The 26,328-nt window shown below is 47.8% G+C and overlaps 8 protein-coding genes across 8 annotated transcripts; 5 read left to right on the forward strand and 3 right to left on the reverse strand.

Moving 5' to 3' along the window:
- Window positions 1-596: 596 nt before the first annotated feature.
- On the forward strand, window positions 597-8,689 carry N7479_005022 (putative cell morphogenesis protein (PAG1); the record flags this gene model as incomplete). The annotated part of the gene is made up of 2 exons (XM_057252719.1): window positions 597-606; window positions 969-8,689. The coding sequence occupies 2 exons, from the start codon at window positions 597-599 to the stop codon at window positions 8,687-8,689; spliced, it is 7,731 nt and encodes a 2,576-aa protein (XP_057112044.1).
- A 1,398-nt stretch (window positions 8,690-10,087) lies between these two features.
- Window positions 10,088-12,118, forward strand: N7479_005023 (uncharacterized protein; the record flags this gene model as incomplete). Its single annotated transcript, XM_057252720.1, has 5 exons — window positions 10,088-11,037; window positions 11,090-11,270; window positions 11,329-11,423; window positions 11,482-11,787; window positions 11,845-12,118. 5 exons carry the CDS (start codon window positions 10,088-10,090, stop codon window positions 12,116-12,118), a joined length of 1,806 nt encoding a protein of 601 aa, XP_057112045.1.
- Window positions 12,119-12,749: 631 nt separating this feature from the next.
- On the reverse strand, window positions 12,750-13,787 carry N7479_005024 (FAD synthase; the record flags this gene model as incomplete). The annotated part of the gene is made up of 1 exon (XM_057252721.1): window positions 12,750-13,787. The coding sequence occupies one exon, from the start codon at window positions 13,785-13,787 to the stop codon at window positions 12,750-12,752; it is 1,038 nt and encodes a 345-aa protein (XP_057112046.1).
- A 418-nt stretch (window positions 13,788-14,205) lies between these two features.
- N7479_005025 (uncharacterized protein) lies at window positions 14,206-14,981 on the reverse strand (the record flags this gene model as incomplete). The annotated part of the gene is made up of 3 exons (XM_057252722.1): window positions 14,206-14,740; window positions 14,819-14,862; window positions 14,919-14,981. The coding sequence occupies 3 exons, from the start codon at window positions 14,979-14,981 to the stop codon at window positions 14,206-14,208; spliced, it is 642 nt and encodes a 213-aa protein (XP_057112047.1).
- Window positions 14,982-15,394: 413 nt separating this feature from the next.
- Window positions 15,395-17,821, forward strand: dbp4 (RNA-dependent ATPase HCA4; the record flags this gene model as incomplete). The annotated part of the gene is made up of 1 exon (XM_057252723.1): window positions 15,395-17,821. The coding sequence occupies one exon, from the start codon at window positions 15,395-15,397 to the stop codon at window positions 17,819-17,821; it is 2,427 nt and encodes an 808-aa protein (XP_057112048.1).
- Window positions 17,822-18,472: 651 nt separating this feature from the next.
- On the forward strand, window positions 18,473-20,311 carry N7479_005027 (amino acid permease; the record flags this gene model as incomplete). The annotated part of the gene is made up of 5 exons (XM_057252724.1): window positions 18,473-18,786; window positions 18,843-19,044; window positions 19,099-19,140; window positions 19,198-19,346; window positions 19,417-20,311. The coding sequence occupies 5 exons, from the start codon at window positions 18,473-18,475 to the stop codon at window positions 20,309-20,311; spliced, it is 1,602 nt and encodes a 533-aa protein (XP_057112049.1).
- A 437-nt stretch (window positions 20,312-20,748) lies between these two features.
- Window positions 20,749-21,488, reverse strand: N7479_005028 (uncharacterized protein; the record flags this gene model as incomplete). The annotated part of the gene is made up of 4 exons (XM_057252725.1): window positions 20,749-20,868; window positions 20,926-21,051; window positions 21,123-21,236; window positions 21,312-21,488. 4 exons carry the CDS (start codon window positions 21,486-21,488, stop codon window positions 20,749-20,751), a joined length of 537 nt encoding a protein of 178 aa, XP_057112050.1.
- A 3,714-nt stretch (window positions 21,489-25,202) lies between these two features.
- N7479_005029 (uncharacterized protein) lies at window positions 25,203-25,812 on the forward strand (the record flags this gene model as incomplete). Its single annotated transcript, XM_057252726.1, has 3 exons — window positions 25,203-25,320; window positions 25,399-25,721; window positions 25,804-25,812. The coding sequence occupies 3 exons, from the start codon at window positions 25,203-25,205 to the stop codon at window positions 25,810-25,812; spliced, it is 450 nt and encodes a 149-aa protein (XP_057112051.1).
- Window positions 25,813-26,328: the final 516 nt, after the last annotated feature.

Raw genomic sequence — 26,328 nt, forward strand, 5'->3', positions numbered from 1 at the left:
CACTATGACATTGAATATATTTAAGATATTCTAGAATACAATAATTGTTTGAGAGTTGCTACTCAAAATAATTCAAGCTGGGCTATTGGGCGGAATTGCGTGCTGCGCTGTTACTGCTACCTCGACCTCATCGGCCCACGGGTTATGTATATATAACCGAAAGACGGAATGAATTTCTCCAAAAATAGAGGTGTATCCCAGTAGATATACCGAATCATATAAACCAGATAGCCTTTTCTCCACGCGTTCTCCATGGAAGTACGGAGTAGACGTTTCAATTTTCAAAGGGGACATGCATTTGATTCGATCAGACGTTCCCCTTGAGAGCCTTGTTCCTTACGTCAAGCCCGCTCTTGCAGCTATGACAACATATGATATATAACTCCAGGGGAAAAAAAAAAAGAAAAGGCAAAGATTTTCTCTAGATAATCTGCAATTCCTCACAAGAAATAGAAGAAATAAAAACCGGGCTAGCAAAAAAAGAATAGTCTGGTCAGTAGGTACACTGGCAGTGAGGCTCTGGGGGAGACGTAAGAGCCAAGGCTAAAAAGTCCTGGGGTGCGGTGCCCGACGGGACATCAAGGAATCAGATGAATATGGCCAGATGTATGACATATAAAAGAAAAGGAAATATCCAGGAAATACAGAACCTATAGAGAATTTCATAAGATCAAAATGATTTGAATACATATAAATACAAATATATAGCCCAGTATAATATGAGGCTTAATAATATTCCTCCCAGGTGTACGGAGTACCCGTGCGCCCGATAAAAACATCAAGGTCTCTCGCTCCAAGTCCTCACACCCCTTGGTTTCTTTAATTGGCTATGTTCAGCTTACAATATTTGACTCTTGAGAAGGCTGCTTGCAGGTGAGCAATGAGGTGCTTATAATATCTAACAGTACGTATTGCAAACACTATCGCTATCGGAGCAAACGGACTCGGTCTGACATTTGAATCTCCAGTGGCTTCACACCCTGCCAAAGCTGGCCCAGGCCAGACAACGCTGCCCCTCATTCCCGACGATCTTAAGTCTGCACCACATCATAACCTCGCATCTCCGTCGGAACGTCGAGGCACCAGGACCGCGCAGTCCACTCCTCTGCACAGTCGCGAATCTTCTACCGTCCGAGGAAGACCAGTTGATCCGTCCACTCTCGCCCCTATCCAGCCCCGACGCGGTCATTCCGGTTCCAAGAGCCCAGAAGTATCAGGTAGCCGCCCTCCAGGATATGAAGTGGGATTAGAAAGACGGCCCTCCAACTCGTATGGTCACCACCGGCAGACTTCTATCGTACATGGTATGCAGCATTCACGAAACACGAGCATGGCCGGATCAGCCGCTTCCGCAAGCCCTTTGAGTCCGGAACTCATTGCGTCCCTCGGCCGTGGCGCGTTTGACGAGGCTACCCTTCCTGCGAAATTCGACCCTCTCGATACGCACTCGGGTTATTCGACACCACCCGGGATATCCGTTAGTCATGGGTTGCCGCCAACATTGAGTACGATCCAAGACAATGACGCAGCACTAAGGGATGTGAGCCCCGCTGCTCTGCTTCACAGCCGAATGAACTCGGGAGGAAAACCAAGACGTGAACGGTCAGATAGTCGTTCACAGTCCAAACATCACTCAGAATCAAAGACTGTAGGGGAATACGCATTGCATCATTTGTTCAACTCCTTTGTTGGACAGGCGGACAACAAGATCAATCAGGCCATCTTGAAGTTGGGGGAATCCGATGCTCCCGTGGAGGAGGTTTGTGGTCCAGGAGCAGACCCGACGTTTGATCAATTGATATCGGCTTTGGGACATATCGCTCGGCAGAAACCGAAACCCCTGATTGATACAATTATGTTCTGGCGCAAGGCTAAAGGAGATGCGGCTATTACAGCGAGACAGATGTTGAATGAGCAAAGGCCCTCGCCCGCTACCACAGAGAATGGTCCCCACCTCTTACGCCGCAATACTGAGCCAACACAACCTGCTGAGCCCTTTCTCAGTCGTCCTGAGGATGTCGCCTTGATAGAGCGACGTGCAACAGTCTCGGTATACTTAGTCTGTAGAGTTCTGATTGAGATCTTCAACCAAAGTAGCCTGGCTTCAATCACTTTCGATATGGCGGATCGCCTGGAAGACATCGTGTTTGGCCAGGTGAAAACCTCTGACCCAGATCAGATCTCGGCGTCACCTTTGCGGATGGCTAATTGGAGAATCTATGGTCAGTTGCTGGGCATCATGAGTGAATCCAACTTCTCCGGCGTCGCTGGTCGTTACTTGACGGAACTCGAGCGTTATCAGAAAGAGGAAATTGCCAGGGGGCCATCTCGTGAGGGCGATTCAAAGTCAGAATTATTGATTCTCTGCATGCGATATCTACGTTTGCCCATGACTTCAGAAGGGTGGCCCAAGTCTTGCGATTTCATGCGATCGTTCGCACGCTTGTTTGTCAATGCTCACGGGCAGCGTATCAAACAGGCATACTGCTATGTGATTGAAAAACTCCTTCTCCCTGTCGCTGCCAACCCGAGCTGCGATCTTTCACTGCCTCGGTGGAAGGAATTCGTGGACCTGATACAACCGCGCCTGACACAGCTTCTTATCAAACCTCGCCATTGGGCATCTTCCTTCTCGTTGAATGTGCTATTACTTTGCATCTCCAACAAAGAGACATTCTCTTCACAATGGCTCTCAATGATTTCGAGCTTGCCTGCACGTCTGAAGGACCGCCCTACTCGTGCGCCCGCCCTCCACGCCATTTGTCGTCTGGTCTGGACCTATTTCTTCCGCTTCTCCGACTCCCCCACAACTACTCTTCGCAAAGTCGAAGAGGTGGCAAAGATTGCTCTGCCGACTGGCAGGAGAACGTACATGAGCGCAGAGCCGGTGTTTGCCGATCCGTTGATCCAGTTAATTCAAATCATCGGGTTCAAGCATCCGGATGTCTGTTTCCGTAGCATTATTTTCCCTCTGATCAATTCGGATCTGTTCCTATCTGGCAGGGAGTTGAAAATAGAACAGATGGAGCCGGAGAAAATGGTCATTGGAATCCGCGCTTTCCTGGCTACAATGTCTGATCTGGAGACAAGTGACCAATTATGCCCTCCCATACCAACTGGCTCGCTCCCAAATCCTTTCACCGACGTTTCAACCCCTGTGTATTCACATCGACCCCAGCTGCTTAAAGAGTACAAAGTGCCTAGCGCTTCTCAGAAGCAAGATCCAACTTCATGGCAACCTGTCAATACCTCGAGATTAAGTGAGAATGTGAAGGAATATTATTTCCGATTTTGTGAAGTTTTAGGCAAGATCACTTTGCTCTGTGATAACACATTCGGCGGACAGGCAGTCTTGGACGAGAAGTTCGGTGGAACCACGCCTAAAACACCAATATCAGAAGCTTTTAGCTTCGGTCGTCGTGGCGATGACCATGTCACAACACTGGACCAGAAGCAAGGATTCTACGATCTGCTTCATGTGGCAGTCCAAGCGCTTCCTCGCTGTCTCTCCGATCACATTCCATTCAACTCACTCATCAATCTTCTCTGTACGGGAACCGCCCACGTCCAGTCCAATATCGCTACTTCCTCCGCGGAGTCGTTGAAGGCCATTGCGCGGCAATTGCACGCTCAACAAGTTACAATCGGCTTTGCTAGATTCATCTTCAATTTTGACGAGCGCTATTCCACCATGTCAGATGAAGGAATGCTTGGACCGGGCCATATCGAGTCCACTTTGAGACTATATGTCGAGTTACTGCAGATCTGGATTGATGAGATCAAGCAAAAAACGAAAGGCGCGGCAGCAATGGATCAATTGGAGAGATCCATTTCTGGCAGCCGAGCTCTGCACCTCGACTTGTCGAGTATCCTCGCCCACGTGGAGGAGATTGAGTCACATGGGCTCTTTTTCTTGTGTTCCCAGTCAAGACGTGTTCGAGCATTTGCCATCACTGTCTTGCGGTTGATCACCGAATTTGACAGCGCTCTTGGAAAGGAAAACACAAGAATTATCCGGATCCTTGAGGCAGATTCTCAGCAAATCCTAGATGTGAATGATGAGCATCTGACTGTTGCAGAGCGGAGCAGAATCCAAAAGGGTAAAAGAAGAAGCGCCTCTCAGAATACTCTTATCGAACTGTGTAGCAGTGAAGTCTCTTATGATTCAACATTGTGGGCTAAGGTATTTCCCAACATCATCCGCGTCAGCTTCGAGACTTGCCCGTTCGCTGTAACCCTAGGAAGGGAGATTGTATGTGCACGTCTGGTTCAGATGCACAAAATCATCACATCTCTCGCTGAGAGTACAAGATTCCCGCAATATGCTCCCATGGATGCGTACCAGAGTCGCCCCATTGGAAGAAATAATCTGACATCCGAGATCCTCGTCGAGCAATGGAAGCTTTATTTAGTCATGGCCTGTACTACTGTCACCAGTGTTGGAGCTCAATCGCAAAGCCAGTTGGCAAATGCCCAACATGCGCGCAAAGCATCAAAGGGAGCCCACCAGTCTCAAGACAAGATCAGCTCTGCTCGGAGCCTCTTTGCATTTGTTATTCCTCTCCTTTCTGCTGAACGGGATTCCATCCGCAGTGCTATTGTTGTTGCTTTGGGATCTATTCATAAAAACCTCTATCGCACGCTTCTTGAATCTTTGCAGTACGCTGTCACTACCTGCAACGAAGAGGCGAAGATGAGGATTGGCAACCACTACCGCAGCCCCAGCAGCCCTCGTCGAAACAGGAAGACCGATCGCCTGCGCACTGAGGTCACGAATGTTTACAAACTTACGTCTCACTTCCTTAAAGAGCCCGAGGTTTACAATGACGACTGGATCGTCAACAACCTTGTCACATATGCAAAAGATATTCGAATTTTCCTAAGTGACGCCGAGGTTCAGAATGACTGGGAATTCCAGCGCCTGCGATTCCATTTCTGTGGACTGATGGAGGAGATCTTTGAAGGCATTAATCGTACCAAGGATCCTTCTCGCTGGATGCCCTTCGAGTCGCGGAAGTCTGCTTTCTCTCTGATGGAGGACTGGTGTGGATACTCGCCAAATCAATCTCAAATATCTGAAAGAGAAGAGAATATGCGCAAATTTTCCATGGCCCGACCACATGAGACTGGTGAAATGAAAAACACTGCTGCTGCTATGGAGATTGAGAAGAAGAATCTACGCGCAGCAGCCTTAAGTGCAATGGCTTTTCTTTGCGCTGGCCCCATCAGCATCACCACAGAAAGCGGTTCTGTCCTCCAATTCGATGTCACTCGCATGCTTTCATGGATTGAAATGATCTTCAACACCATCAGTGACAAATGGCATACCATTGGCCGCCGTGCTCTCAAGAACCTCATCATCCACAATCAGGAACATTCCTACCTGATGGAGCGATCAATTGAGATGTGCTACATTACTGAGCGTCCTAAGACCATTGAGAGCTACTTTGAGGTGGTGACGCAGGTGCTTTTCGAATATCCAGATTATCCGCTCGAATTCTGGAGAGTTCTAGGAGCAGTCTTGGTGACACTGGGCAACGAAAAGCGTGAGATCCGAATGAAGTCTGCTAAGCTTCTTCGAAAACTCGAGGAACGTCAGCAGAAGAACTCCAGGATTCAAGACTTCGATATCAGTATCTCGGACAAGACTACTGCAGTGTACAAGCTGGCGCAGTTTGAGATCTCGAAAAGATTAGCTAGTCAGCACTCTGATCTGGCATTCACTATATTTTCGGAGTTCTCTTTGCATTTCCGCAATCTTCGACCAGATAGCCAGCGAAATATGGTTGCCGCCATTCTGCCGTGGGTTCAGACGATGGAGCTACAGGTTGACCCGAACGGCGGCCCTACAGCAAAGTCCTACATGTTGCTCGCAAACCTCTTCGAGATAACTATTCGCGGCAGTGCAATCCTACCTAATCAAGTACAAGCACTGTGGCAGGCCTTAGCAACAGGCCCTCACGGAGGAAATGTGCAACTGGTCCTCGATTTTATCATCAGCATTTGTCTGGAACGCAAAGAGCAAAACTTCGTGGAGTATGCTAAGCAAATGGTTGTGTTTTTGTCTGGGACTCCAGCAGGATCAAAGGTCATTGAATTTTTCTTGTTGCAGATTGTGCCAAAGAACATGGTGCAAGAGCGGAAAGAACTCACTCCACCTCCTCCTGACATCAAAACTCTGCCATATGTTGCAGACCTTGGGACAGTGCTTCCTGTCGGAAACAAGCAAGCTGGTCTATCCCTTGGACAGGTTTCCCTGATATTCCTCGTTGATCTGATGGTTGCTCCAGTGACCCTCGCCCTGAGTGATGTTGTCAAGCTGATCCACATCGTTCTCATTCTCTGGGACCATTATACAATCACTGTGCAGGAGCAAGCTCGTGAGATGCTGGTACATCTTATCCATGAATTGATAGCGGCCAAGCTCGAGGATGACGCCCTGGGGGGTGCGCGACAATCCGTCGAAGACTTTGTGGAATCAATACGTAAGAGTGACCCCGAGGTCGTTTGGGAATACGAAGAGAACCGCGGTAAAGAGGAAGAGGCCGATGATCGCCGGGTGCCTGAGGCTATGGCTTCTGTCACACGAGACGTCGTCAAGTTCTTTAACCTTGCTTATGAAGGCGTCGGCGACCTGTGGGCCAAGGAAGCATTGAACTGGGCCACCTCGTGTCCAGTGCGCCATTTAGCATGCCGCTCGTTCCAGATCTTCCGATGTATCTCGACGTCGTTGGACTCACGAATGCTGGCTGACATGCTCGCCCGGCTTTCCAACACTATTGCAGACGAAGAAACGGACTACCAAACGTTTTCGATGGAGATTCTTACCACTTTGAAGATCATCATCAGCTCCTTAGCGCCATCTGATCTTCTGGATTATCCCCAGCTATTCTGGACGACATGCGCTTGCCTCAATACAATCCATGAGACTGAGTTTATCGAGAGTATTGGTATGCTTGAGAAATTCCTCGATCGGGTCGATCTCAGTGATCCGGTTGTGGTGGCCAACCTTATCGAAGGTCAACCACCAAACTGGGAAGGCGGCTTTGATGGCCTCCAGGACCTTGTCTTCAAGGGAATGAAATCGTCTGAGTCCTTTGATCGTACACTCAACCTACTTCATACTCTCAGTAGTCTTCCAAACAATGATCTCATCGGAGACGGAACTCGGCATCTGTTCACTGTGCTGGCTAACCTGCCCCACTTCCTTCAATGCTTCGACCAAGGGTTTAGTGACCCCAAACCTATCGCTCGTGCCAGCATACTTGCCCGCGTCGCTGAGAGTGAGCGATGCCCTCGTCTTGCAGCATCATTATTTGGGTTTGCCAACCAACAATACAAGACCGCCGGGGTCTTCCTCGACCATATCATCACCGAGATCAAGTCATACTACTTCCCCCGGCTAGACTTCCAGTGCCTCATCTTCCTTATGGGACTCCTCACTAATACCACGGCTTGGTTCCGCATCAAAACAATGAGGATTCTCTGTGTCTTGATTCCTGAGGTGGACATGCGGCGCACTGAGGTCACCTGCCATGGCCCGGATCTAATCTCCCCGCTACTCCGGCTTCTACAGACTAATCTCTGCCCTCAGGCTCTGGAGGTTCTAGATCATATTATTACAGTCTCAGGTAACCCGATGGAGCGTCAACATCTTCGTATGAGTATGGCATCAGCAGCCTCTTCTCGTGCGATCCGCAAAGAGTACGAGCGAATCCAGAGTCTGTACGGAATTCCTGAACCGACGGGATGGTCAGTCCCTATGCCTGCAACCCAGTCAAGCATGACCCGGCATAACGTTCACGCTGTCTTCTACACATGTGTTGAGGCCGAAGATAGGCAAGAGGAAGATGCAATGACACCCAGTGTGGCATTCCATGCGGACGACTACAGCGACTCGTTCTTCCCAATCAGAGCTGATACCATGAAATCAATCGATACCCAGGTTGATGGCAATATGGGAGACATAGTGCAGAAGCTGGATAGCTTGGATGATTTCTTCGATGATACTGATACAATCACCCCTGCGCTGAACCCTGTAGCTCCTCCGATGCTGCGAGGGTTCACTGGTAACTACGTGGATACCAATGCACATCTATACGACCAGCAGACCGCGCCAATTTTGCGGAAATCACTCGCTCGGACAGGTTCTACATCGTCCTTCCATAATGGTCTCGCCGAATCTCGCCCTCCCAACTTCCGCTTCGACGGTCCGGGTGTGTACTCCCCGGCCACGGCGATACCTCCAAACACCTCACAGATACTACGATCTGGTTCCCACACCCGCTCTGTCACCTCCCCTGCCAACAATCTCTATGTCCACACCGCTTCTAATATACCCAATACCACACTTCCCGTTGGATTCAGCGATTCCGCTTTCCTGTCCGATGAGGATCCTGACGAGGTGCATTCGGATCTAGAGGAACGCCCGGTGACTAAGAAGATGATCCATCCACCTGCACCCATGATTCGCAGTGCAACTGATGGACCACACTCCTTGGAATCAATGATTCGAAGCGGCATGCGGAGGCTGACTGGTGGCGCAGCCAACAGAGAAAAGGAGCGACAGCGCGACCTTCTCCGCGCACAACACCGCGCCATGGTGCAAACGGCTAACTCTCCTCGTGTCCCAAAGGTACCCGAGGAATATCTCTCAGCACCTACCAGTCACCCGGCATCACCGAGATGAAACTTACATACATCTGGCCCTACCTTTCTACTTTGTCGTTTTGCTTTTTCTTTTCCGTTGTCAGTCCTTTTTCCAGGCTGCCTAGGCATTTCTCGGGAGTTTGGATCACTTTACATACATACCCTTTACTCGTCCATCTACAACATACTTCGCGATTGATCTTGTCTATCTAGCGTTGATCCGCGCCTCTGCATCCTGTACAGTCCATGTAGTCACATCATGGAAGTTGATGGACTTACATATTAGGTGTTTTGCATTTCGATATCAAAGTCTACATATTTGCATCTATGATAAAGTTCCAAGGTTATCAATCTTTATCCAAGCAGCACACTAATTAGGGGCCTTTTCTGTATCTTTTTCTAGAGCCTACCTTCCATTCAATGTCCAACATGTATAAAGATACATCGATCAGACCAAATTTTGGGTATACATTAATACTGCTCCCTGCTTGGGCTCGCGGGTTGTATAAGGTTGGGGAGCACTGTGGTAAGGATTTCTCGGTGGTTTACAAGTGATTGCAGGAGAAGTCTCAATAAGAGTTCTTTCTATTTTGAGTGAAGTTTCCTCGTGAGTATTTTCCTCTGGATATTTCCCCCCATTTCAGTACCTACTGCTCTTTCTTCATGGACATGATTTTAGGATATCAAACTGTTACGATTTAGCATTCTCCTCAATTTGTTCAAGTCTAGGATTTCCATGTGTCTATGCCTTCAGAGCATACGCAATATTTCCAACATCCCAACATTCTAGGTACATGGGCATATATAAAAGGTTGTCTTTCTACCCATGTGACTTCCCTTTTCCCTTTCCCACCATAGCTCCTTCTCTTCCTATCGTTACGCTCTTTCGCTCTTTCCTCATCCAACTCTGTCATTCTTTCTGGGATTTCTCTTCTGCATCTCATCCATTCTCATCCTCCCATCCCATCACCCATCCCCATCCCCCCATTTACTTTGCTATCGGTCTCATCCCGGGCCCATTTATCCCATTTTCCATTTCAAGGCCATCCAGACTTTCGTTGCCGTATACCTCATCCCCACGTATCTCGTCTTCGCTTCGAGTTATCATCAGACGCCTTGCAGCCTGACGGCAGGCTGCATCCTCGACAAAAGGTAAGCCTTCCACTCAATTTTGGTCATATTCAACTACCACCTCAGTCTCCGTTTTGGCTGACCCAGGCATGCTTGGACAGCAGTCAGACTTTCTTGTCAGAAGTGTCTATATAATTTGGTACAGGAATTCAGGTTAGATATCCCTGCGATTTTAACACATTCTATTGGGGCATTTTGCCAACTGGAGGCCAACGGGGTTGCTCATCAAGCCCTTTTTCTTTACATGTCCGGAAACATCGAAGAACTAGCTGACAAAATTGATATCTATCAGTGTATGCCCTTCATGATGCACGCCCAGGGGTCCCAGCATAGCTCCTCTGGTTCTGGTCAAACATCAAGCTCCCAGTCTGGTCACTACCACCAAAACGAGCCTCGTACACCGTGTGGCCCCAGGTACCAGCAATCCACCAATCCGAGTTCCCGTGAAAGCAGCGTTGCAAGCCTGACCAATCTTTTCAGAGGATTGAATCTGCAGAATGCCCGTTCTAAGTTTAACGGCCCAAAGGGCACCGCGCCCGTTCAAGTGAACACAAACATGGACTGGTCAAATACCAACCGTGCGTACAACAGCCCATTTATCCTGGTTCCTAATTCTACCGTCTTCAATGGCGTTCCGACCGTCTCTTCATTTGTTCCCAACGGTGTCTCTAGTCAGACCGATCAGATGGGCCAATTTTCCTATCTTTCAACGGGAGTTTATCCAAATGTCAACCCTGTGGTGGCTGGCGGATATTCCTCGTGGCCATACATGATGAACTACGACATGAATGACGGGACTGCCAACAAGCAAGCTGCATGGAATATGCCTGAAGGCCAGAAGGAAGTTCAAGCGGAGAACACTGGTCAGATTCATTACTATCCCTCAGCCCTTGTTTCCGGAATGGATGGCGGGTCCATGTCTGGTTACTCTTATGGAGGTATGCTTCCCTCCCAGCTTGGGGCGCTATCGCTTCCCCTCCAAATGATGAAGACCCCAAACGGCTACGTGGTTCAAGACCTGGAGGCTTTGACTCAACAAGAGCCTCCCATCCCACGCGCGGTGCCTGCCATGTGGACCAACCCATCTGAGTTGACACTCGCCAAGTGTCTAGAGAATCGCGAGGGTATAACCAACGTCTACATCCGAGGATTTCTGCCCGAAACCACTGATGAGATGCTGCATGCTTATGCAGCCCGTTTCGGAAAGATTGAGCGTTGTAAGGCGATCGTGGACCTGGACACCAGTCTTTGCAAAGGGTACTTGATCCACGAACCTTCTTTTCGATGATTTATTCTAATATTTTTGCAGATTCGGTTTCGTTCAGTATTACAGCTTCGAATCCTGCGAGAATTGCATCCGCGGTTTCTTTTACCTCGGTTACCAAGCTAGTTTCGCCCAGAAATCTCGCAACTCTCGCCTGAAGGATCTGGAGGACAGGTCTTCTACCAATATATACTGTACCAACATTCCAATTGATTGGACTGAAGCTGTGAGTTATACAAACCCTACCTTTTACCCATCCCATAGATTTCTTATAAGTTTGTCAGGATCTGCGTCGTCACTTTGAGCCATGGCGTGTCGTTTCGGAGAAAATCAGTCGCGATGAGAAGACAGGTGTGAGCAAGGAAGTGGGCTTTGCACGGTAACCAAGCCACTTGCTCATTATTTGTTCTGACTGAAGACTGAATCTTGATTTGCAGTTTCGAAAACCGTGATGTTGCCGAAAAGGTCCTGATGGAATTCCACAACGTCACCAAGGACGATGGGGTAAAATTGCTTCTACGCTTCGCTGATACCAAAGCCCAAAAGATTCTAAAGCAACAGAGCAATGAACGTCGCGCTTACCGTGCCGGAGAGTACAATTACTCGGTTGAAGTGGTGCAAGGATCTACTCCATCCCCTGGGGTGAAACGTGGCTCTCATCTCACTCCAAACTCTCAAGTCAGCTACACGTCTCCAGCTGGAGTGGGCTCTAACTGGACACCGGCAACTTCGATATCTCCTTGGTATGTCCGAATACTTAGACTGCATCGCAAGCCATCCCATTCTAATTGACCCCACAGCCACCCACACATGAAGAATAAATCAAGCAGTGCACGGAGTAGTTCCTTGTCGTCTCGGAGCCTCAACGCCCTTGACCACACGCCCGCCTATCGCAGTCGAGCCTTCTCCCTGAGCCGTCGCTCTTACACTGATCTCTCTGGTGGGTCTTCCAAGACTGTCATGCCAGACTCGCCGACTATGGAGGCTTGCAAAGAGAACATCAGAGCGGGATCTGTATCCCCCGCCTCTTCTTCTCCCATGATAATCCTCTCTCCGGCTCGCTCGTGCACTTAAGCTTGTCGTGCAACATGCTCCCACGCATCTCTGTCTTTGCATGGGAAGCTCCATATCATCTTATCACCTGGGGTAAGATTGATCAACACCTTTTCAAGGTGCTCTCCAATATCCAAATGCGCAGCATCTGTTACCATTCGCAGAATGTATCAACGATGTATGGCTCAGGCTCAGCCTTGCATTCTTTTTAGAATTGTTCCACGATTCGCAATTCATGATTCACGATATGATATTCAGTTGTTTTTCTGTTTTCGAACATTTGCATTATTGTTATACAACTCTACACGGTATTATTACGGAGTTTGCTTTGCATTTTTATGGAGTTCGATGGGAGGATGGGAAATGCTTTTTTTTTTCCTTTCGCAGTTATATGAACTACGCATGTTTTCAGCAATATGTGACAAGATGCATGTTTCAAGACTTCGTTCAAAGAACGCTATCGCACCTTAATGAGTTGGTTGCGCAGTCTAATATGATATTATTCAAGACCAAAACTACTCCACATAGGTGTCCATGTTCAAGATCCAAGGTGCGCGAGCACAACTGTAACGCGCAAAGCAATCTATCCGAAAAGGCCAATGAGATATAAATCTCAATCTATACACAGGTAAGACAATCCACACTATTCAAATCATTCGCGCCCAAGTCTCTCCTCCAGATCCTCAGTGAGCTGATAAGCAGGAAGATACTGTTCATCAGCCCCAACCCGCAATCTCGGATTAGGATGCGTATCAGAGGTACCGCCAAGACTGGTATAACCCTCGTCATAGAGCGAACAATACCTCAAATCCAGATGCCGAATAAACGCCCAAATCTCCGCATAATGCCAATCAATCACGGGATGCACGCGCACAAAATCAGGCCACCCCCCATCTGTCCGATCAAAGTGCGTCAGCTGCGCACCATGCGGATCAGTCCGCCGCGTACCGACAAATATAGCCCGGATACTAGGGTGGCGCGCCAGATAATCCTCAAAGCTAGACCGGAGTGTAGAATCCGGCGGCGCAGTAGTGTACTTTGTTATAGCGAGGTGATAAGCTTCAGCAGAGGAAACGACGAAGTCTTCGACGGCATCGAAGGGATCAGGGGGAAGCGCGTAGATCGCCGGGATGACCGTCGCAGCGGCTATCTGGGCCTCTGCTTCAAGGTCTGCGGGGGAGCGATGGTCTGCGTCGTTTGCGTTTGCGTTTGCATTGGCGTTTGCATCTGTGGTGGGGGTTTGCGGGTCATTGCGGACACGCGATGGGTGCAATCCGGCCAGAAACAAAATTAGCAGGACTAGGCAGTCCTTGCCGCCGTTGTAGGAGAGAGAGAGTTCAGAGAGCTTGTATCGCTGCAGCGCGGTGCTGACTACCTCTAGCGAGATCCGCGTTTGCCGTTGAACCGAGGCTAGCAGCGTATCCGGGGCGTGGGGTTCGTTTAGGAAGGCTTGCACGCGGGCGTGAATGCGTGCGATCACGGTTGGGAGAGGGGGGATAGTTTCGTCGTTGGTTGAATCATTCGAGGGTTGTTTCTTGGTGTGTGCTGTTCCATTCTGATTCGGCTCGGGTTCTTTATTGGTTGGGTTTGATGTTTTCAATGGCTGGGATGTTGTTGGTGACAATGGTGGGAACGGTTTGAGGTGGTCTTGCGGCCGGAAAGGCGCAGCCTTTGCTGTCGGTTCAGTCATGCTGTTGAGGTTTGAGGTTGACAGAGCGAGGTTCGGGGCGGGGTGTGGGTTTCGGGGAGACACAGCTTAATCCACTGCGGGGATACAACGCCTGTCAAGTTTAGATGCAGATATATCTATGTACACACACCTAGGTAGTAGTTGAAGCTCCCCAGATATATCAGGTATAAAGAAAATGGCAACTCGGAACCCCCGCGTTTCCCCCGCGGTTGCTCGGTTTCTCGGTGGAACTCGGTAGATTCTCGTGGATCACGTCCATGTCGTGAATGACGGCACATGGTTTCTTTTGGACTTCTAATTCTTGATACAATTCACCCAATGCACTTTGAAAGATGCTTCATTGCGGCCGTAGCCATGACAACTCATAAGTAGATTCCCAAACTCCCGTAACGCTCAGAAGAGAAAAAAAAAGTTCAAATCAGCCCAACACCTTCATCTTCTTTTTCTTCTTCTTCTCATCACCACCAGGTTTGCGACCCTTCTGGAAATCACGCCAGCTACCAATCCGCTCGTCCCGCGTATCCTCCCACTTTTTGTCATTTTCGCGCTTCCGCTTGCGCGCCTCAAGCTCTTCCTCTTCCTTGCGTTGCTCACGACCTTCCTCCTGCAAGCGCGCCTTGAGCTGTCGCCGGCGTCGCGCTTCTTCTTCCAGTAGCACCTGGACCGTCTTCTTGCGCCACTCGACCTTAAACTCTTCAGTCTTGAGCTCGGGAGAGTCGAGTGTGTACTTGTGTTCGCGGATCAAGAGGCGGCGCGCGTCGGAGATACACTCATCCAGGTATTCGCGTTGCTTCTCGTCTAAAAGAGCTGTCTGTGCCTTTTTGAGACGATCGAAGGCATCGGGAGCAGCGGGGTTCTTGGTTTTGTCGGGGTGGATCAGGAGTGAGATCTTGCGGTACTGGACTTTGATGTCTTTTTCTGTAACACCGGGCTGGAGGTCCAGGACGGCGTAGCTGTTGCACGTTAGTATCTGTAGAATATATAGAGAGAGGTGATTATCCATTGCATAGCTGGAGGTAGATTGGACTTACGAATCGAGGCTGAATGCCTTGCGAATGCGATCGATCTCGACATCCTGTGTGTCGCGTGTCAGTCAGAATATAGATGTATATCGTGTAGAGGGATACATACCTTGTTAAACTCAGTGGCTTCTTTCTCCAGAGAGTCGAGGAAATCCTGATCGTCGTCCGACATATTGCCTGCCTTCTGCAACTTTTGAGGTAGAAAGATGTTCTCGGCGCTCATGAGAAGATCTATCCATGGATAAGACCGCGGAGCCCGCGCGGGCTTATCAGTCGCTGAGTCAGCGATAAATCGCGCGCTGCGCCGCGGTTAAGCACTAGCAGCAACATGTAAGAGATTAATGGCTCTTCAATTGGCAAAGACTTTGATAGATAGAACATATAGTAAACAAAATCAGACAGTCCATCAAAAAAGAGACAACAAATAAGTCGAAGACATCAAAAGATCTACTTTTTATAGATGTCTTATGTACCTGACTAGCTCCTTACCGCCTTACCTACCGCCTTCGTTTTTCGCTCCCAAGAAGAAAAAAAAAGATGTTTTTCACCGCCCGCTAACTTTCAAGATTCAACTCAAACCACATCATGGCGCCGCGAGCAGTTAAAGGGAAGTCAAAGACTCACCAGGATACAGGAAGGGTCTTAAAGCGAAAGCGTGGTGAGGATAACCTAGCTACGCTTGTCAAACAGGTTGAGGATCTCGACCTCAAAATCCCCATCAAAAACTTCTCCGATCTCCCACTCTCCGAACCAACATCTAAAGGCCTCTCTGCATCTCATTTCAAAACCCTTACCGATATCCAATCGCGTGCTATCAATCATGCATTCAAGGGACGCGATATCCTCGGTGCTGCCAAAACCGGTAGCGGAAAGACACTCGCCTTTCTAGTACCTATTCTCGAGAACCTCTATCGCAAGAAGTGGACTGAGTTGGATGGTCTCGGCGCACTCGTTCTTTCGCCTACCCGTGAACTAGCGATTCAGATTTTCGAGGTGCTGCGCAAGATTGGCAGATACCACAATTTCTCTGCTGGATTGGTTATTGGTGGAAAGAGTCTGCGCGAGGAACAGGATCGCCTGGGACGGATGAACATTTTGGTTTGCACACCCGGCCGCATGTTGCAACATTTGGATCAGACTGCTATGTTTGAGACGAATAACCTGCAGATGCTGATTCTGGACGAAGCCGATCGTATCATGGATATGGGGTTCCAGAAGACCGTGGATGCTATCCTCGATCATCTCCCAAAACAGCGCCAGACTATGCTATTCAGTGCCACGCAGACCAAGAAGGTCGGTGATTTGGCTCGTTTGAGTCTGCAGGATCCTGAGTACGTCTCAGTCCATGAAGCCGCCGCCTCCGCCACCCCCTCAACTCTCCAGCAACACTACACCATTACTCCACTCCCGCAGAAGCTTGATACCCTTTGGAGTTTCATTCGCAGCAATCTCAAATCTAAGACAGTGGTCTTTTTGTCATCGGGCAAGCAAGTTCGATACGTATACGAATCTCTAAGACAATTGCAGCCTGGTATTTCCTTGCTCCATTTGCACGGGCGGCAGAAGCAGGGAGGAAGACTGGATATCACCACGAAGTTCTCTCAGGCTCAACACGCTGTTCTTTTCGCCACAGATGTCGTTGCTCGTGGTCTGGATTTCCCCGCTGTCGATTGGGTTATCCAAATGGACTGTCCCGAAGACGCCGATACCTATATTCATCGTGTTGGACGGACGGCCCGTTACGAGCGTGTTGGTCGTGCTGTGCTTTTCCTAGATCCTAGCGAGGAGAAGGGATTCCTCAAGCAGCTTGAGCACAAGAAAGTGCCCATTGAGAAGATCAACATCAAGTCGAACAAGCAGCAGAGTGTCAAGAACCAACTGCAAAACATGTGTTTCAAGGATCCAGAACTGAAATATCTGGGCCAGAAAGCTTTCATCTCCTACTGCAAGTCGATTTACGTGCAAAAGGACAAGGAGACATTTAACATCAAGGAGCTTCCGTTAGAAGAGTATGCAGCCAGTCTGGGTCTTCCCGGTGCTCCGCGTATCAAGTTCATCAAGGGTGACGATGCGAAGGAGCGCAAGAACGAATCCTGGAGAATGGCACACATGTCCAGTGATGACGACTCAGACACAGAGAAGAAGGATAAGAAGGACGAAAAGGAGGTGCGGACACGGTACGACCGTATGTTTGAGCGACGCAACCAGGGTGTACTGTCGGAGCACTACTCGAAGCTCATCGACGACGAGGGCACGATGGTGGCTACCGGCGCCCCCAAGGACGCTGGTGCAAATGTCGACGACGAGGCCGACGAGGATGCCGACTTCCTGTCAGTCAAGCGCAGATTCGCCGCAGGCGACGCAGATCTCGGCGAGAAGAGCGACTCTTCCGACTCGGAGGATTCCGATGCCGAGACAAAGACCAAAGACGCCAGGGGTGTCAAGATGGTGCACTTGGATGGTCAGGATCCACTACTCATCGACTCAAAGCGACGCGAGAAGCTGCTCAAGTCGAAGAAGAAGCTCCTCAAGTTCAAGGGCAAGGGTACAAAATTGGTCTACGACGACGAGGGCAATGCCCACGAAGTGTACGAAATGGAAGACGAAGACATGTTCAAGGCCCGCGGCGATGCCGATACCCAGCGCGAGAAGTTCCTCCAAGCGGAAACGGAGCGCACACAACAGGCCGATATCGAGGACAAGGAGGTTATGCGCGAGAAGCGACGCGAGAAAAAGGAGAAGCGCAAGGCGCGCGAGCGTGCGGAGGCCGAGGCCGAGATGTCGGAGGAGGAAGGCGGTTTCTCGCACCTCCCCCATGTTCCTTTCGAGATACCCGGCTCCGATTCAGACTCTGCCTCCGAGCGCGAACCCCGACCCAGCAAGAAGCAGCGTGTCTCTTTTGCGGAGCCGGACAGCGACGACGAGCCCAAGAGCAAGAAGAGCCAAGCTTCTGCCAAGCCTATCGAAACTCTGGCAGATCTGGAGGCTTTGGCCAGTGGATTGCTTGGTTAATGTACATTTTCATGGCTACATGGGTTTGTGAGGTTTTTCTATAGCGTATGTTTTCTCTCCAAAAGAAATCTCTTCCCGAGGTTTAAAAGCATAGTGAATATGAAAGCGAATAATTCATACATAACCTCCATAGAAAGTAGATATGTCTAAATAAGCTCTAAAAGCCACCTAATTAAGAATGTAGCTATAAACCTTACCTTAAACGTAGAAACGTATAAAACTATACCAGCCTACTTTGTACTAAATACTTAACCTCTATAAAATTCCATTCAAAAGCCCATCAAATCAGCCAACAGCTTGTGGAGACAGACATTTCCTTGACACATCAACGTTGCATTTGTATGGCTAAGGCCCCTCTCCACTCATCAATGGCCTCAAGCACGCCATCGCCAGAATCAAAGTAAATTTTCTGGGATTTTTGTTTGATGTCTATCTTTATTTCTGATCACGGTGTGATAATTTAGTGTTACGGAGTACCAAGAAACCGTTAAGGGTTGCCACGTTTATACGTGTGGAGTCACGAGACTTAGGGCTGGAACACCTTACATACGACAGGTAAGTGACATTGGATTCGACCTTTCTTTATTTTATACGATATATTATACTAACATCAAGTTAGTGGATACTTCCTGTATCCATCATCTCCACATCATGGCCGACATTGAGAAATCGGCAGAGTCTAAGGCTCCAGGTACAACAGCCAATGATGTCCAGACAAACCCCATGGTCAATGCAGACAAGCTGGCTCGTCGCTTGTCTGGGCGTCAGGTTCAGATGATCGCTATTGGCGGTACCATCGGTACTGGTCTGTTCCTCGGAACGGGGTCGTCACTCGCCAAGGGCGGCCCTGCTTCAATGCTTATTGCATATGCTGTCTGTGGTGCTATTGTCTTTATAACTATGCTGTGTCTCGGTGAGATGGCGGCGTTTATGCCTGTTGCTGGTTCTTTCTGTACTTATGCTGGGTGAGTGTTGCTTAAGTTTGTTTGAACTGGATGATTATTGACTTCTTGTTTTATAGTCGCTTCGTGGATGATGCGCTTGGATTCGCATTGACTTGGAATTACTGGTTTAATGATGCTGTTTCTACTGCATCAGATATCATCGCTTTACAGCTTTTGTTGCAGTATTGGACGGATAACTTCCCAGGTTGGGCAATCAGTTTAATCTTCTTGGTTGTTGTCATTGCATTGAACGTCTTATCTGTGAAGGTTTATGGCGAGGTATGTGAAAACAACATCCCCTATATTGCACCTTATCTAACTGTTCCTGTCTAGATTGAATATTGGTTGAGTTTACTCAAAGTCATCACCATCATTGTGAGTGCCATCCCTTAAAAAAAAAACACACGCATGCCCAGCTAACTCGCATTTCAGATCTTCATCATTCTCGGAATTGCTGTGAATTGCGGCGGAAATACAGACCACGAATATATCGGTGGCAGAAACTGGAATAAAGGCGATGCACCCTTCGTCGGTGGAATCGGCGGCTTTGCATCAGTATTCGTGACAGCCTCCTTCGCATAGTATGTAAACCAATCTCAATATTCTCAACATTGCTTCTGTCAAACGGACTCCATTCTAACAATCAAACAGCGGCGGCACCGAATCCATCGCTATTACAGCAGGCGAAACCAAAAGCCCCGCAAAAACAATGCCAAAAGTCGTCCGCAACGTCTTCTGGCGTATTCTCCTTTTCTACCTCCTCTCAATCCTCATTGTCGGCCTCAATGTCCCATATGACTACCCAGGCCTCTCAGAAGGCGACACAAAGACCAGTCCTTTCACAATCGTCTTCCAGCAAGCTGGCTCCGCCGTTGCTGGCAGCTTCATCAACGCTGTCATCATGACTTCCGTCATCTCAGCTGCAAACCATGCCCTCTTCGCCGGATCTCGGCTTCTGTTCACTCTCGCTGTCGAAGGTTATGCGCCCAAATTCTTTGGTCACCTCAACCGTTTCCATGTTCCGTGGGTGGCTGTCCTTGCGACATCCGCGATCAGCGGTCTCTGCTTCGGAGCCAGCTATATCGGCGCTGGACAGTTGTGGTCCTGGCTTCAAAATATCGTCGGCGTCTCAAACCAGCTCTCGTGGATTTGTATCGGACTTGCTTCTCTGCGGTTCCGCTCGGCGATCAGGGCTCAGGGTATTGAGCATCTCCTTCCCTTTAAGAATTGGACTTACCCATATGGTCCGATCTTTGCGGTTGGACTTAATATTGTTCTTGTTCTGGTTCAAGGGTGGAAGTGCTTCAGTCCGCATTTCAAGGGTGTTGACTTTGTTTCATATTATATTGAGATTCCAGTCATGATTGCCATGTTCCTAGCTTGGAAGCTGTTCAAGAGAACTAGCTTTATTAGAAAGTCTAATATGGATTTGAGCACGGATCGCTACGATCCTTCTCAGGAGGATCAGCCTGGCGGTCTAGTTACAGAGAAGAAGACGGGCATCTGGGGTAAAGCTCAACGGTTTGGGCAGTGGTTATTCTTTTAGTCTTGCTTTTCTTTGTTTTCTTATGATACCTCGTGTCACGTTACTGTCTTACCATACCCTATATATATGTACATATACTTCACGTCTACCATTTCTCACTGACACTGTATGTTCATTTTCTTTCTTTAATGGTAGCGTTGTTCTCTGAGCACTATAATCGCATTATAGAGTATTAAGTTGTATTAGGCTATGCTCAATCTCCAGGCTACCGTATCGACTTAACAAAACAGGAATGAAGAAAATACGTTGAATTGATGAAGCTAACTTTGCTAAACTATTCCTCCAAATAACATGACTAGATTAGCAGAGACTTCAGCATCAGACACTAACGAAACCATTCTGGAACAGCAATTCATCAAAAAATCAGATTCCGTTTCTTCCCCCCTTAAGCTGGATATAACATCTCTTAGCCTAGATATGGCAGCTCTTCTCTTCGACTAAGCCGTTCCGGGGTAAGCCTCCAGCAGATTTTGAAGCTGCGTACCCAGCGGTGCGTAAGCTGTATTAACGCGATCCGCACATGATGTAGCTGCCTCCCCGACTTGAGCTGTATAGTTCTGTATAAATTGTTAGAGCCCGTGCATGTAACCGAGAAAGGTGTAATTATGAATTACCACCAAGGCGTTCTGCGCCTGCAGAATATATCCATGCATCTTCACGGCGTTTTCTCCGTGACCATTCTGCGCGTAGAAATCGCGTCCATCGGCCACGTGGAGGTAGCCGAGCTGTGCTGTAGCAAACTGAATGTGTAGAAAGACAAAGTATGTTAGGGTTTTTATTCATACAGAACGTCAAGGTTCATTCAACTAACCTCTTCATAAGCACTGCAAATCTGGGTCTGCTCATCTGCGGTTGTATTAAAAGTGCACTGCTGCAGATCCTCATTCAAGTGTCTAGTTTGGCCTTCGAAGTTTTTGTAGATGGCCTACGCCAGAGGCGAAGTTAGTTTGCGGGGCCCTTTATAGAGAATATATGGATTTAAGCCTAGGTTCAAACTCACCGCAGCAGGATCAATGTTCTCATTTGAGGAATCGGTTACAGACTGCATCTTCTGCGCATAACGCTCGACAGCAGTTATGGAGTTGATAACATCGTCCGCAGTGCATACGGTCTGGGTCTGGCAAACGGCAAAGCCGATGCAGGTCAAAACGCTCGAGATTGTCATGAAAAGCTTCATGATTGCTTGGATAATCGGCGCCGAAGATAAAGCTTTTGGGAGATTTTACTTTTCAGATCAACAAGATCGTAGTTGAGTGAAGATAAGAATTGACCGCACTATAGTGGCTTTATATATAAGCCATTCCTTAACACAGGAATCGACTATGTCGATGAAGCGGGCGTTTCCTGGTCAAAGAAAAATGCACTCCCATGGCGTTTTTTTGTCGTCATTCAGATCTATCTCGTATGTATGAAGTAAATATCTGAATAGTATTCCGATGTCTCCATCTCCCCATAGACTCAATCGCGGTCCTCCACGGTTGATCCCGATATCAAATTTAAGCCGAAGAAACGAGCATCCCTGTTTTGATTTCAATCCCAGTGTTTATGCAGTGTGAAATATCTTGGCCATTCAAAGCAACTGACAGTTCGAATCCTTGTCGGATGTTGCCAAGCAGATCAAAACTCCCACAACGGGAGTTGCACACCCAGGGCCAGAGTATCCAATGAAATAGTGTATTCGCCTCCATGATCTGTAACGTAGGACTCGGAACTACAGGGGCTCATTTATTTGGCCTTATCTCCCATTGCTATTACTTCACGTTTATTTTCCGGCAATCCCGCCCCACAATCTTCATCGAATGACCCTAGAGTGCAAGCCATCGCCTAGATGGTTCATATAAGTCTCACCTTTGTATTAGCCATCTTCTTCCTGACATCGCAACGATGACCTTGGAAGTAATCCCCCGTTGTGCTGCAGCTTACGTCACTGATTTATGGATCAATTTTCAAGGTTCTTTCACGCCGAGACTACTTCGGATAGGATGATACCACTATGCGTACTCCGTAGAGGATATGGCTTTATTGAAATAGACAAGATTGTCGGATACAGACCCTGGAGCATTGGATTGACAAACTTTTAGAACAATTACTCAAAATACATCATGAAAAGATGAAAAAAACCAGAATATCAGAAAACTAAAAAAAAGAGACTCCGATAGGGGGAATCGAACCCCCGGCTGCCGTGTGAGAGACGGCGATGTTAGCCACTACACCATATCGGATATTGGATGAAAGATGACCTAAACTTTGACACTATTAATTAAATCCAGCATCATTGGATACATTCCCGTGCATGGTTCTATATAATCCCTCCTATCACCCCTTCAACTTCTCACTGTGTTTCCTCTGCCCAGTTTTTCTTTCTCCTCGTCTTCGTCCGTGCGCTGCATGTGAGGCATTTATGCTATTGATCCGGATCACCGAGCTCCGCCACCCCTCGTCAGTTAGAGACTTACCATCTTTGCCCTTTCTATCCTCGTGATTAGGGCTGTGCTCGACATGGAAACCATTCCCGGCCATTTCCGGGTTTTGGCCGTCCAAGTGAAGGCAGGGAGATATAGGAGGAAATTGGGAGATAGAGCGCTTTTGCATTCACATAACGGTACAGGAAAAACTAACATTGGAAAAACTTATACCAAAGGCAGATACAGAGTATAAAAAGAACCATTCGTACGTAAATCCCAAACTTGAAACGATAAGAGTTATAGCACCTGTTCAGTGTCTAGCCCTTTCACCAAACACTTTGATCGTCTGGGTTCAGATGACATGCTGCGTTTGCCATGCAATACTTCGCGTTTCCAGGATCTCTGGACTTCAAATTGGAACAGCTTGACTCCACCATATATAATTCCCAGATGGCTGTCTTCACGGTTAGATTTTTACACGAGTGTGTGATGTGTTGGATGTAGGTAGCTACCAAAGCTAGTAGCTCTTTGCCTTTCAATGCATCTGTTGGTCTTCCAGCATGATCTCCCTACTATACCTGTGATAACAGTCTTCACCCTATCTATATCTTGTCACCACCCAATTGTCACTTGCATGCTATAATTGTTTCCCGCGCCGAGTTCGACACATACGACCATAGGGTGTGGAAAACAGGGCTTCCCGTCCGCTCAGCCGTACTTAAGCCACACGCCGGTGAGTTAGTAGTTGGGTGGGTGACCACCAGCGAATCCTCACTGTTGTATGTTTTTGTCTTTTTACTTCACCGTTGGCTCCTATGTTGCAACTTTATTGACTCAGCCCTAGTGCCGAAGGCCTCGGGGTGGGTAGCTGCCCTATTAGCTTTATCTTCCTGTATTGTTGAATAGCCATCATTAAACAAATAAAGTGATAGGATAAGCGTGTTAGGCGGAGAAACTTGAAAACCCATGCAGACTGTATATAATATATCGAGCAGTGCTAGATAGTGAAAGAGAAGGAGAACAACCCCGGAGAGGAGGAATCCTGCTTTAGCAGAATTTAAATAATAGTTTTTCATATTTCGTTGATCTCACTTCACAGATACATAAACAAATGTCCTTTTGCGAACAACTCAAGATATTTTGTTGTAAACCTGTGTGCAGCGGGTCTCCCCGATTTTGAACGGCAGCTGGAAGCTTTAGAGATGTACTAAAGTTTATCTCGGAGTTAGTATATGGCCGAGGTGGTTGGATCATGGGGTATATAAATTTCTACAATATACAAGTGAAAGGCCGGGACGAACTTTTAGTTTCAGACCACACATCCCGACCACTGCGCCGTGCGGTCGCTTATAATATATCGAATATGGATGTTTTTTACGAATATTGTGCTATACAAAAGAAGAGAATATAGAGTTCGAGCCACCCACCTGGGCATCCAGATGGTTCCATGAATTTTCGCGTGTTGAGATTGATATCACAATGACATTTTTCACCCTCTTTGTTCATAGGTCTGTTTTAGCTTCTGTTGTCTCACTCCTACATGATATCTTCGTTGATCAAATTGGCCCCATCATGGCTGGAGAATCGCCAGACCTCACAATAAAAGAAACGCATACGTTGTGCTACACTTTATCCTCGCACTGCGTATCTTGTGAATGGCAAATCTGCACTGAGTATCTTGGATGGCATTGTATCAAGCCAGTAAGTCCGCAATCAATTAGGCAGAAAAAGCTTCTTCACAAAACTCAACGCCTATAGTATATTTAACCCCAGAGGGAACGCAACTGTCAGACATTTTTGAAGCCGGATCAGAGGAACTCGAAGAAGGGAACGGCACCCCTGACAGCGGCCTTGATGTTATAAAACTTAGCCCTTGGTGGAGTATGGCCAATAAAAAGCCAGCCACAGCTTTCTTCATTCATTCTTGCTGTTGGTCTCTATTGATACGGCATTTTGCAAATGATGAGATCGATCTAGACAGACTTTTTGAAGTCCGCAGGAACAGACCTGCTTCAAGAACAGCGAACTGCTTAAGCGACTTTAACTCGATTTGGTCAAACTTCCAGCATCCACTCCAAAGACCGATTATTCGAGGCATTGGAGATGCCACTAAACAAATTTCAAAGATTCAACGTTTAAACATAGGCGCGAGCAACAATACATTTCCTGGAACTGACTACTTCGGCCTGCTCCCTATGGATATACGACTTGAAATCGCAGCCTACCTTTCTACTGCCGATTTCCTCGACCTTCGGCTTGTATCCCGAGCGATGGTGCCTATTTTCTCGCTACAATCATTCTGGAGGACGAAATTTCGAGTAAATGGAGACTGCGGCTTTCTGGATTGTCTAGCGGATGGACCCCTGAAAGATAAAAACTGGCGGTCAATATACCATTGTACAGCAAGAATTGAAAAATCATATCTCCACCTCTGGTCTATGCGTCGACAGTGGAGAAATAACCGTTGGCTAAGGGACAGGTACTCAATGACACAAGCCCTCAATGGCCAAACTGAGTTTGAAAACAACTCGCTCGGTGAGATAGCCTGGGAAGAGGCTGCAGCAGAGATTCGTTGCGACAGAATGCCAAAATATCAGTGGAATAGTGGGTTTAGGTGCAAATGTCGCCAGAAAGAGCCAATTCCCGTATCATAAACAGTTTCCTTACACGACCTTGTTATAGGATTGACTGTTTTTATCTTGAATGAAGGAACTCCAGCAGGAAAGAGATCTCACATCATTGGTTTTGATCTGATAAGTGCAGATGCGGAAACCCCGAACATCACACTTGGGCATCGGCTACCAGGAAGCCAAGTAACAATCAACTTCTATGGCCAACATCTGCGAGGATTTATAATAATTACCGGTGATAGTGGAATCCGTGGCTTATGCCCAGTCTTCAACAGCGAAACCATCCCAAGTTGGATAGGTGACTCGGAACAAGATGAGATGGGCATGCAAATTATTCTGAAGGATGATGTGAAAGCCATTTCGGCAAAGTTCGATGTAAGTCACTTCCGTCAATCTGAGCCATGCATATACTAACATAAATCAGTATTGCAAGATGATTTCTCTATCCATAGGATAGGGGCACTAGATTTTGGATTACTTTCTGCGGCTAATTTACTGGCATGTGTCTGTGCATAGTCAGTCCCATCTTCTTGTGCAGTTTCGTGTTGTCAATTCTGAGTGGACTTGGCAGGTAGTTTGCCTTTCACTCTTTATTTGTCATTGTTTTGCTGGCTACGTGCAGATTTTGTTTTGTCCCATAGCTTCTAGCTGAATAGGATCGGCCAGTGACGGGAGCGTTGGTGCAATCGCTCACCATTGGTAATGATGCTCGATGCATCTTATGGCATTGTATAGCGTCGTCCACTTTATTAGTCTGAGCGCTGCCGTTATTTAATGAGTCCTTAGGAATCTGTAGCGTAGCAGCTTGGTGGAAAGAAATGTGAAATATCCGATTATATCAAAAGTAGTAACTAGTAAATCCGAAGCCGCTGTATGAGACCAGCTATATCTAATAAGGCAACATATACAAGGTTTAATTTATTGTCGTTTTAGTTGAGATTGTGCATTTAAACTTAGTAGGTTAGGTAGGGTAGCCGACTCG

Source organism: Penicillium vulpinum (genome assembly GCF_028829585.1).
Source record: "Penicillium vulpinum strain IBT 29486 chromosome Unknown utg000002l_segment0_segment0, whole genome shotgun sequence".
NCBI classification, from domain to species: Eukaryota; Fungi; Ascomycota; class Eurotiomycetes; order Eurotiales; family Aspergillaceae; genus Penicillium; species Penicillium vulpinum.